This window comes from Poecilia latipinna, unplaced genomic scaffold (assembly GCF_001443285.1).
Source record: "Poecilia latipinna isolate Pla-1442-1.1 unplaced genomic scaffold, P_latipinna-1.0 Scaffold599, whole genome shotgun sequence".
NCBI lineage: Eukaryota > Metazoa > Chordata > Actinopteri > Cyprinodontiformes > Poeciliidae > Poecilia > Poecilia latipinna.
Window position 1 is genome coordinate 225,833 of NW_015113215.1, and position 10,308 is coordinate 236,140.

At 41.2% G+C, this 10,308-nt stretch overlaps 3 protein-coding genes across 4 annotated transcripts in view; 2 read left to right on the top strand and 1 right to left on the bottom strand.

Moving 5' to 3' along the window:
- zpax1 (zona pellucida protein AX 1) overlaps positions 1–3,508 on the top strand; it is a 7,777-nt gene extending 4,269 nt beyond the window's left edge. Inside the window, exons 7-21 of one of the 2 annotated variants that reach the window (XM_015042694.1) lie at positions 105–269; positions 336–432; positions 500–717; positions 787–943; positions 1,010–1,218; positions 1,293–1,410; positions 1,486–1,685; positions 1,762–1,876; positions 1,944–2,113; positions 2,178–2,275; positions 2,335–2,465; positions 2,551–2,740; positions 2,787–2,949; positions 3,230–3,344; positions 3,415–3,508. In XM_015042694.1, coding sequence (XP_014898180.1) covers positions 105–269; positions 336–432; positions 500–717; positions 787–943; positions 1,010–1,218; positions 1,293–1,410; positions 1,486–1,685; positions 1,762–1,876; positions 1,944–2,113; positions 2,178–2,275; positions 2,335–2,465; positions 2,551–2,740; positions 2,787–2,949; positions 3,230–3,344; positions 3,415–3,485 — 2,217 coding nt within the window. In that variant the 3' untranslated portion in view covers positions 3,486–3,508. The remainder of the gene's footprint in view (positions 1–104; positions 270–335; positions 433–499; positions 718–786; positions 944–1,009; positions 1,219–1,292; positions 1,411–1,485; positions 1,686–1,761; positions 1,877–1,943; positions 2,114–2,177; positions 2,276–2,334; positions 2,466–2,550; positions 2,741–2,786; positions 2,950–3,229; positions 3,345–3,414) is intronic. The other variant, XM_015042695.1, reaches the window with a different exon arrangement.
- Positions 3,509–4,753: 1,245 nt separating this feature from the next.
- LOC106953730 (uncharacterized) lies at positions 4,754–9,974 on the bottom strand. Its single transcript, XM_015042697.1, has 21 exons — positions 9,697–9,974; positions 9,568–9,623; positions 9,384–9,470; positions 9,181–9,302; positions 8,962–9,105; positions 8,762–8,854; positions 8,503–8,676; positions 8,192–8,294; positions 7,694–7,914; positions 7,394–7,550; positions 7,111–7,322; positions 6,930–7,044; positions 6,641–6,840; positions 6,248–6,362; positions 6,004–6,173; positions 5,842–5,936; positions 5,630–5,760; positions 5,361–5,550; positions 5,110–5,251; positions 4,937–5,030; positions 4,754–4,849 (listed from the first exon to the last, which is right to left on the bottom strand). The coding sequence occupies exons 1-21, from the start codon at positions 9,717–9,719 to the stop codon at positions 4,776–4,778; spliced, it is 2,718 nt and encodes a 905-aa protein (XP_014898183.1). The 5' UTR covers positions 9,720–9,974; the 3' UTR covers positions 4,754–4,775.
- The window catches only part of LOC106953731 (potassium voltage-gated channel subfamily S member 3), an 8,878-nt gene continuing 7,614 nt past the window's right edge, over positions 9,045–10,308 (top strand). The window contains exon 1 of the mRNA XM_015042698.1: positions 9,045–9,132. The gene's annotated coding sequence lies outside the window, so the exon portion shown is untranslated. The remainder of the gene's footprint in view (positions 9,133–10,308) is intronic.

Consider the following 10,308-nt stretch of genomic DNA (forward strand, 5'->3'; position numbering starts at 1 on the left):
GTGGTGTATTTGTAAAAGGTTTGTAAAATTTTTTTAAAACCCTTTTTTCAGGCGAAAAAAAATTTTTTTTTTTTTTTTTTTTTTTTTTTTTTTTTCCCCCCCAGACCTTTGAAGAAGTGTCTGGAATTTGGAAGATGACATTTTTCACTCCTGAGCCTATGTCAATGGTTTTGAAAGAAGCCCAACAAGCTGGTTACAGTGCCATGACTACAGCTACCCGTGTGGTTGTACGGAGTCCTTACAACACAGCTGAGACTTATTCAGAGGCTGTAAGTAGAGTTGAACTGTAAAACATTAACTGCTTGAGCTGTAAGTCACAACAAATATAATCGTAGGTTGCTGGAGTCCCCATGGAAGTACTGAAGGTGAGCATTTACCACAAGGCTCATGATGGACTGAATGTCTTCAACTTGGCAGCTGCTTGTCCCACAGGCAAGTCTCTAAATCTGGCTTTACATGACATTTGACTATCTAGCTTGACTTATTGTTGTTTGACTAGGTGGCGTCCTGTTCACTGGGGACCTCATCTCTTGGCATGTACCTCACCGTGTGACTCCTTTGTTGGATGGACGCATTAGACTTGTAGAAATGAACATGGGAATAGATGGCCTGAGGTTGGATAGCGCTCAGATGGCTGCAAGGGGGTACTATCTATCTATTACAGACTTCCATATTATTGTGGAGATCCCAATTGGCTCACCTGATGGCTACTACAAGGTTGGTTGATGGCTTTTAATAAAAGTATATTGTAACTTTCTAATATTAAATCTGCATGTCCAATTGCAGAGCCATTCTCCAGCCTTCCAGTACCACATCACCTATACCATTGAGCCAATGCTGGAAGTTTTCTGGATGGCAGACCAAACTCAACAAGACACAAGATATAAGATCTTGTTCCCCATTACAACCCCACCAATGCCTCGTCCTCCCTACACCGATGACCGTAAGTTTTGCTAAAAAGAACCTGAAATTGGTATGCTGCAAATTTTTAACATGTCTGGTCTCTCAGGTACTGTGCCAGAAATGAGGGAATTCAAACTTTATGTTGGAATATTCCTTCATGATGTGGAGTTGAGGAACATAACTTTTGCTACTGGAGTCCTTACTGTAGAGGAGAGCAATGCCAGAGGGTTCACTGTTCAGCAGCACGTATTTGCCAATGGATCATCAGTCTTCTCTCTCAAAGTTCCTTTTGATACTGATGTCATTTTCAAGCATGTATGTTGGCTATTGCAGGTATTCTTGGCTTATTGGTCCACTTTTAATTAAGCCTAAACTCTCCTCCTCTTAAGAATCCACAAGTATTGGTGACTACCTACACCCTCAGTGTCGTCTTTGGCTTTGTCATTCTGCCTGAGGAAAGTTCATTTGCTCATGCAGTGAAATTGCAAGCATCTCTTCAGGATGTTGGTGAGACTTGTAAAACCTGCACACAAACTTCCCTCTGCTCTATATGGAAAAACTAAATGACTTTACTACTTCCAGTGCTGCCTACACTCACTGGCACTTGTGACCAGGATCAGTTCTACATTACTGTGAAATATGGCAGCCAAGGGACCAACTTCAAAACAATGGTTGGTGGTCTGGACTTGACACCAGAGTTGGCAGAAGCCTACAAGTTCAAAGGCAATGCCACACATGGCAGCATTGAAGTGCCATATACAGCTACCAGCTCAGCTTTTGAGGTAAGACTGCAAGTCTGAACTGTGCGGTGAGCAGAGTCTAGGGACAGCAACACTGAATAACTTATTCTCCCTCCAGTTGATCACAGCAAATTCAATCCGAGCCAGACTGGCTGTACTTGTGTGGGACCCAATTACCAACTGGATTCTTTCTGACTTGTTCCTGGCCTGCTACTTCCCTTTGACAACCACCAGTAAGTACATGTAGACATCTACTAAATTATATTGCAGTGAACCTAAAACTTCCTCTTTTCCTTGAAGGGTGCTACCCCAATGGAACAATCAGTGCTTTGGCTGTGAAAGTGGAATCTGTACCCAATCTTGACCCAAGTTGGCTAACTCTGAAGGACCAGTCCTGCATGCCAGTCTCTAGCAATGATCGCTTTGCTCAGTTTATCTTCAATGCTGACTCCTGTGGAACAACTAGAACAGTAAGTCAATATTTAACTACTTGGTACTTAGACCAAGGCTTAACTTGTATACATTTTTCCTTAGTTCTTCGACCACTACATGATGTATGAAAATGAGATTGGCCTGTATTACAATGCTGAGAAGGGCCTTACCCACACATCACCTGTTGACCCTGAATACAGGTAAGACCAACTGACATCTTAATCTGCTGTGGGATTTTGCTAACTTTGTTTTTCTGTAGGCAAACTGTCTCCTGCTACTACGTGGTCAATGACACACAAACAATTGCCTTCCATGCTAAGTCAAGACTATATGAGCCAAAGGCGGAGATCAGCTCTGGACAAATGACTGTCCAAATGAGGCTAGCAACAGGTTAGGATGCTTGATCTAAGTATCATAACTACTTTGCTGTTAGCCTTCTAATTATTAAATAAAAAATGGACACTCCCCTCTCTAGATTCTTCATATCAAGAGTTCTATGAAGCTGAAGACTACCCAGTAAAGAAATATCTGAGGGAGCCACTGTACTTTGAAGTTGAGTTGGTGCAGTCAACTGATCCTCACTTGGCTTTGATCTTGGATAACTGCTGGGCTACTCTCCAGAAGGAAATGACCTCTCTCCCCAGCTGGGACATTATTGTGGCCAGGTAAAACACTTTTGAGCAACTTCAAATCCTTAAACTTGTGGTTGAGTAACTTTACTTTCTGCTCCAGTTGTGCATACTCCGGTGATGGCTACGCAACAGCCTTCAGTACCGTCTCAGTGGATGACAGAGTTTCTGTCCCTTCCCGCTACAAACGCTTTTCAATGAAAATGTTTGCCTTCATTCAGGAAGATCAGGTTCTGAAGCACGAGGTAAATGTCTAACTCAATGGTGCCCAAAGTCGGTCCTCAAGAGCCGGTCGCCTGCATGTTTTAATTCGCTCCCTGCCCGGTTTAATGCACCTGGATCAAATGATGGTACGTTAGAAGCTCTAAGATCCTTAACATGCTGAAAAGACTGTTGCTACCACCAAGGAGAGAACTAAAACATGTTGGATGCCATCCCTTGAGGACCAACTTTGTGCAGCACTGGTTTAACTTGACTATAGGATTAAAAATCTGAGTACTGGAAAACTAACACTCTAATTTACAGGTTTATGTTCACTGTGACTTAGTAATTTGTGATACAACCAGCCCTGCGGAGGGCATCTGCCAAGGCCAATGTGCTAATCTTGCTGTGAAGGGTACTCCAACACAAATGAGAAGGGGTAAGTTTGTCTAGTTAAAATAACACGCTCTTAAAAAGGCAAATTCATCTAATCCTGTTGTCTATTGCAGGACAAAGCACAACCTCAACCTACCAAAAGCAGATTTCCTTTGGACCCATTACACTGAACAGTTTTCAATAAATACTAATATTCCTGCTTCTGACAATCTGATCCATTCTTGTAATCTTGGAAGCTTATTGGTTTAGTCACTAGATGGCAATTCTTCTATAGATATTTAAATCTGGTACTGGGGTGTGGGAGGAGGGAGGAAGCTTGAACTGAAGAGATCTCCAAAATGGAGGCGCATAACTAAAATGCCAAGGGTTAAACATACTTGCACAAGTCATTGTGATTTGTATCTACAGGAGGGTTGCCCATCTCTAGCCTTCAAGGGGTATGAGTACACCTTGAAGTCAAATTCCACACAGCAATCATGCACACAACTTGACATCCTGGGTTTTGGGATGGTTTTCACAATTTCTTTTCTCCTGGTATATAATTTGATAAAATCTGAAAGGAGGGAAATTCTTTATTTTGCCATCATAGGACAGTATGTGCAAACAATGTAGGACCTGTTGGGCAGTGAAACATCTACTCATGGCTTCAGCTAGGAATCAAAGGGTACTCAAATTTGGCATACATTCATATCCTACCTAATTTTTGTGAGCTTTTTGGGTGCTTGATGTGAGGGGTTAACTGCAGATTGAGTGTGCAGGTCAAATGTGAGTTCAATTCATCCAGTTTGATATGCAAGGGGGGGTGTATGGCCTTTGAACTGTTTAAATGCTTTTAATTCATAGGTAAAAAATGACCCATAAGATGATCCTTGTACTCTAGTGGTGTACAGCCCACATGTATCACTTTCTAATGATGGTCCATTTAGGAAAAATCTAAATATCAAGTCAGTTTAGGGTATTTTTTTCTACATCTAAACATGGTCTTTTACCCACAAAACAAGGTTTAAAGCACTAAATTCTGCCCTCCACTGATAAATTGGAGACTTCCAATATGACCCTCACACCTCAAGTACCTGCTGACCCCAAACTATGGAGTATTGTCAGATTAATTTGAAAACTTGTCTTCTCAGCCACTGACTCATTTGAAGTATTACTGCATGTACCTTTAGACAAGTGTTACAAGATCTTTCCTAAAACTAGTCTAAACCATGAACAAACCCCAGTCTACACAACTATAGCACCAGTAACATTAAAGGAATAGCTTTGAGTTAAAAAAAATTCTCAGCTTTGCAGTCAAGTTTAAGGTGATTAACTTCAATCTTTGCTTAAAACCCATCAGATGCCATGGCCTATAAAGTAACTTGTTAGGCTAAATGGCTGAGTTGCATTCAAAGAAAATATTGAATCTAGCTTGCAGCTTAACTTGTGGTAGATTGAAAAGTCTGAAACCAGTTTCAATTTTAAGTGTTTATTTTTAAAAATTAAATCTTATTGGACCAAGAGACACACATTCAAAGCCATAGACCTGTGAAACATCACGTTTTTGACCTGCAAAGAGACACGCAAGATTAATCTTCAAGCAGATGAAGTCTTTAGAGTGCTGTAGCACACCAAAGATTAAATCCTCCATCTCACCTTTTGTTGTCTGCTTTGGGTTTGAACATTGGTCTCCACAAATGCCAAGGGGATTTTTGGAGTCACAGATCACAACATCACAATGCACAAAAAGCTGCAAGATTAAGATGTCATTTGGCTACATGTTTCAAATGCAACAAGATTTATACACCCAACCCAATTACGTAAACTACCTTGGTACTCATGTCATCTTTGCCATCAGCAAAGGCAAACATCTGGATCTCAAACCGTTTGAAGTGGGAGGGATACCTAACCCTAGTATCAGTCCAAACAGGATGATAGACCACCTGGTAAGGGTCAGCTGGGTTTGGACAGCTGCAGAAGGTGTCAAGTTAGGTTTGAATGAATCTTAGAGACTAGTCTAGATACTTCATTTTGCAACAGCTTCACCTTGACAAACTGTCAAGTGTCACTGATAAAATACCCATCAGTTATCAGATGCCATCTGGGTTCGGATGTTCTGTCTTCCTCTTGTGTTGCCCAGCAGTTTTCCAACTCAAGTGAAACCAGAGGGTTGGTAGACTTCAGCAGCTCCACCTCAAAGTACAGTGGCTGTTGTAGATGTTTTGCTATGGGATAGTCTTCAGAGTTTTGAAATGCACGGTAGGAGTCATCTAAGAGATCAAGATGACATGTAGTCACTTAAATCAGTTGCCTTCTCAAATCTGACATTGAGTTGTAGTCGATCCTTACCCAAAGCAAGCCTCATTACAACTTGCAACTGGCCTTCAGAGTTCTCTGCATAAGGTTCACTCCTGCGAGGTCTTGTGTTGAAGGCCACAGCCTGGCTTGTGTTGATGTCGTAGAAACAGGAAATCTTTAAACTGAAAATTTAAAGCAAAGTTTTAATACAATTCCCCACCCTTCAAGTTGTCAGTTCTTTAGAGTTTATAGCGTAGTCTTACTGATACTCTGGTTCCTCTGATGTTGGACTCTTTTTCATTAGAAGTTCATCTGGCAGTGAGATCTCATTTTCATAGAGCATGGTATTTGTCATGAACTGAGAAAAAAAAGAGTTACAAGTTCATCTGTGTTAGACAACATGTAATCATTGAGTGCCAAGGTACCTTCCTTGTTGTACCACATGAATTCACTGCGAAGACAAAGAAAGCATAGCGGTCATCACTATGGACGGGGCCACAGGAAGGATCTGCAAGAGTGAGCTGGCTGGGGTTCAGCAAGGGCACCGATTCCAGTTTTAAAGCCAGAGCAGTCATTGTGCCATTTGGAAAGCATTCTAGAAGAGAACATGTTTACCATCAGTGTTTGACAAGGTCACCAAATGTAAGGGTGGATATAAAGGTAACTTACCTGTGAGTGTTGAAGGAAAATTGCAAGCTACAGAAAATTCTTGAATTTGAGAATTAGTCTCTGGATTAATCAAAACTACATCAAGTCTGCTCCTAATGGATGATGCTTCAATGGCCTGAAAGGAGGAATGTTGCTTGAAATTAGACACTTTGTTCCTTTAAACCAGTGGTCCCCAAAGTCAGTCCTTGAGGGCCGGCGTCCTGCACATTTTAGTTCCTGGTGATACCAACAACCTTTTCAGCCTGTCAGCGTTCCTCTTAGGGCTTGTAACAAACCATCATGTGATCCAGGTGTGCTAAACCAGGGAGATAACTAAAACATGCAGGATACCAACCCTGAAGGACCGACTTTGGGGACCCCTGCTTCAAACATTAAAACCCTTCAGAGTCATACCTCCACTGTAACATCAAGAGCTGAAAATGGCACAACAAAACTGAAGTGTGTCCTGTTCTCCATATAATCATAATGCTGAGCCAAACTGGGGGTCATGTAACGCTTCCCCACCGTGGTCTGAAAGTTGTAGCCTTGGCTTCCATATTTTACAAGGACATAGAAGTTATGGTTATCACAGCCACCAGAGACAGAGGGCAGGACTGTCAAAAAAAAAAAAAAACAAACAAAAAAAAACATGATTGTTCAAGTAGCGTGATTTGAATTATTCAAATTCTTTATAAATGCAGACCAATATCCTGGACAACAGCTTCCAAGTAGGCTTTGTGAGAGAATGTGACATGCTCATCCAGGATCAGCAGACCAAAGGTCAGGTGAAGGGAGTAGACTGTGACTCCCTCTCCAGTCTGATCAAGAGACAACATTAGAAAACATGCCAAACAAGACATTTCTCATCCATCTAAAATCTTTACCTGTTGCAAGACTGCAGGGTCTGCAAAGGGCACTTTGAGGGTAAAGACCTTCAAGCTGGTGTTAGGAGACATGTGCTCCAAGATATTAAAGCCTCGTGCACTGCAGTCTGGCATGGATAGAACTTCAGCAGGGAAGGTAATGTTCATTAGAGCCACATCAGCAGCAAAATGGCCAAGCATCATCCTGAACATCTTCTCCCCTGGAACTGTATCTGCAGGAAGATAAAGGCATGAGACAAGCTTGCAAACAAATGGTCAAAGAAATACATAGCCAGTTACTCACTGTTGATAAGTTCTAAGGGTTGTGGCCGCAGATGTGTTGCAATATGAAAAAAGACTTTATATCTCGTTTGTTCACGAGTATGCCACTCTGTCCAGAGCAGCTCAAGCATTGGCTCAATCATATAAGAGACGTAGTATAGATCACCTTGAACGTGGCTCTGCAGGAGTGTTTCAGTTCATGCAAAGGCAAAGAAAGACGGGTTAGTCAGTGTTGCCTATCCGAGTACATTTCGCAAGCCTAAAGATATTTGAAACTCGCCAACAGCATGCTTCACAGATTAAATGTCATAAGCCAGGTCACCTTGTAGTAGCCACCAACACCCCCAATGGGAAGTTCAGTGACAATGTAGAAGTCATTGAGTGTTACAGAGTATTCTCGGGCCTGCATCTCCACAGCGTCAAGCCTTTGGCCATTTATGCCAAAGTGCACCTCCAACAGATTAAACTGTCCAGAGGAAGTCATTGGGTCCATCTTCTGGGGCAGGTACCAGGTGATTGTGCTTTGGGTGAAGAAGACACTACCTGCAAGTTAGGCACAAGACTGTTTAAGAGCATTAGAAAGTTAACAGTTTTAATTTTGGCATGTATAAAGCTGTGCTCAAGTCCTTGCCTTGTGAGCAGAAGCTGGTCATTTACTGCCAGGTTCTGCAATTAAGCTTACCATTATTTGAGTCTTTGGAAATGTATGCAAATAATGTAACTCCGTGGCATATATGTTGAAGCCATAGAGCAGTCTGTCAACACCATAAAATGTCAAGACTCCTTAGACAAAGCAAATGGTTCTTGAAAGTGTGCTTACCCTCCTGGATTGGACAAGCAGCTGCAGCATCAATTTGTGTTGCAAGCCACTTCTTTTCAAAGATTGTTGAAGTTTTGAAAAATCTCATGGGAACCCCTACTACCTGGGTGTCAAAAATATAGAACGTTAATGAGCGACAAGCAAATATGAACCACATCATGGAACAAGAGTACAATAATTGCACACAAGTCAAGATGTGCCAACTGAGTAATTTGACAGTGAGAGGCCTTAGTAGTTTACTTCATATCTATTGACCTCCTGTGAACAAGTCACATTAAGCAGTTCTCAGGCAGCAATTGCCTTTTACTCACTGTCTGCATAAAAGTTTCTGGTGCAATCATTGGACTTCTCAAAACCAGCCTTGTAGGAGTATTTCCAATGCCATATCCACGTTGCTGTGCAGCAATCACACTCATAGGTTTCTCTCCCTCTGGTGTGAAAAACACAACGGTTGTAGCTTCGAATCCTGCATCCATAGACCGTTTCTGCAAATCAGATACAAGAGGGCAACTTTTATTCAGGCATCCAGAAGTTAACCCCACACAGAGTCGGGCAGTCTCTAGAGTTCACCTCTGCAGCTCGATGAGGGTTTGAAGGCTTTGAGGGGTGGAGAGGATGTCCAGGTAGAGGAAAGTCTTCTGGAGTTGCACGTCTTACCGACACCTAGAGGGAGAAGAAAAAAACAAAAAACAAACAAACAAAAAAAAAAAAAAAACAGGCACTGCAAGAAAAATTTATTCAGATCAGGGCCTAGATTTCAGTTCACTCACTTCCATGTAGTTATAGTCGCAGATGACTTCTCTGGAGGCCCAGACATCATACTGGCAGGTTTCAGCCACCTGATACACCTCTTCTTGAGAAAACTGATTCCCTTGAAGGCGAAGTTGTAGTGCAGTTGTGAACAGTTCATCATCCTGCAAACAAAAGGAGTGTCTCATCAGGTAAAGAAACTTAAATATTTATTGCTTAAAGAGGTTTAGTCTTGTTACCACATTTTGAGCAAAACAGTTTTGGAGGGAGATATAAATTAAGGCATTCCCAAATGAGTCCCTCTTCATGCTGAAGCCACACTGCGCTGCAATACTCGGTGTAACAACAATTGCCGTGTTATCTAGGATAAGAAAATTTAAACATTTTCAGTTTTGGGTGTAAAATTTTGATTTAGCAAGAGACAAAACAAGCAGGAGCTTACTCATGATAACAGCAACATCCAAAAGGCTTCCTCCAAGAGGCCCAACTTCCACACGCATAATATTCCCCAAGCATTTTGCTCTGATATCTGCATTTAAAGAAGAAAAAAAAGCTACATATGCAAGAAAAACCTGCAGAGTTGGCAAATCTCTTAAAATATGCCACTACAAGACAGATAGCCTTACTTATAGGGGGTTTCCGTTGAGCCTCTATGTTTGCAGCCACTAAGAGGAGAATCCACCTGGGAATAAGAATTAAAAACATGAAACCCCAAATCAATGAATCAAGTTTGATTCAATGAAAAACCATCACACCTCAATAAAAGCAGATGCCCCATTGTGCAGTCTGTGGGAGACTGGTAACCTCAGAGTTCCTATGTTTGCCATTTCATATAAAGCTTGTCAAGAAAAAGGAACTCTGCAGGTCAAAACCCTTTGGGTGTCTAGGGAGATCGTCCCTGTCCCTCGGATACAGCCACTCACAGGTGGATCCAATTACAGCCTTTTGGAGATAATTGTGTGGACAGCCTGAGCTATTGTTGATTTCCTGCCAACTGGTTTCTGCGTTTTGCCTTGATCTATAAGATGTACTAAATGCTGCCAAGACAAAGACTACGCTTATAAAACAATGCTTAAGGAAGTAGTTTGAAATGGTTAGATATTTTTAGCTCATCAGCTTTTTAAAAATACTAAAAGAAGTTTTTATTTTATTTTAAATTCTAAACCTTTGGGATTCTAATTTAAAATTTTATTATGCAATAAATTCATTTATTTGGCTCAATATTAGCAAATAAAAAACAGATTTGCTCACCTGGAAACTGAAAATTATTGCTATTTGGCAATATGCTTTTTTTTTTTTTTTTTTTTTTTTTTTCCAAAAACTAATTTTTTGGCAAACATGAAGGGTAGGGGCTTTTGAATTTTTTC

What these genes read in the sequence shown, in the direction of transcription:
- LOC106953730 (XM_015042697.1), bottom strand. Translation starts at nt 9,719, where the DNA reads ATGGGGCATCTGCTTTTATTGAG. An exon ending in AGCTGTTGTCCAGGATATTG is followed by an intron (nt 6,841 to 6,929) that starts GTCTGCATTTAT and finishes TTTTTTTGACAG; the next exon opens with TCCTGCCCTCTGTCTCTGGT. An exon ending in AAGATGACATGAGTACCAAG is followed by an intron (nt 5,031 to 5,109) that starts GTAGTTTACGTA and finishes TTAATCTTGCAG; the next exon opens with CTTTTTGTGCATTGTGATGT.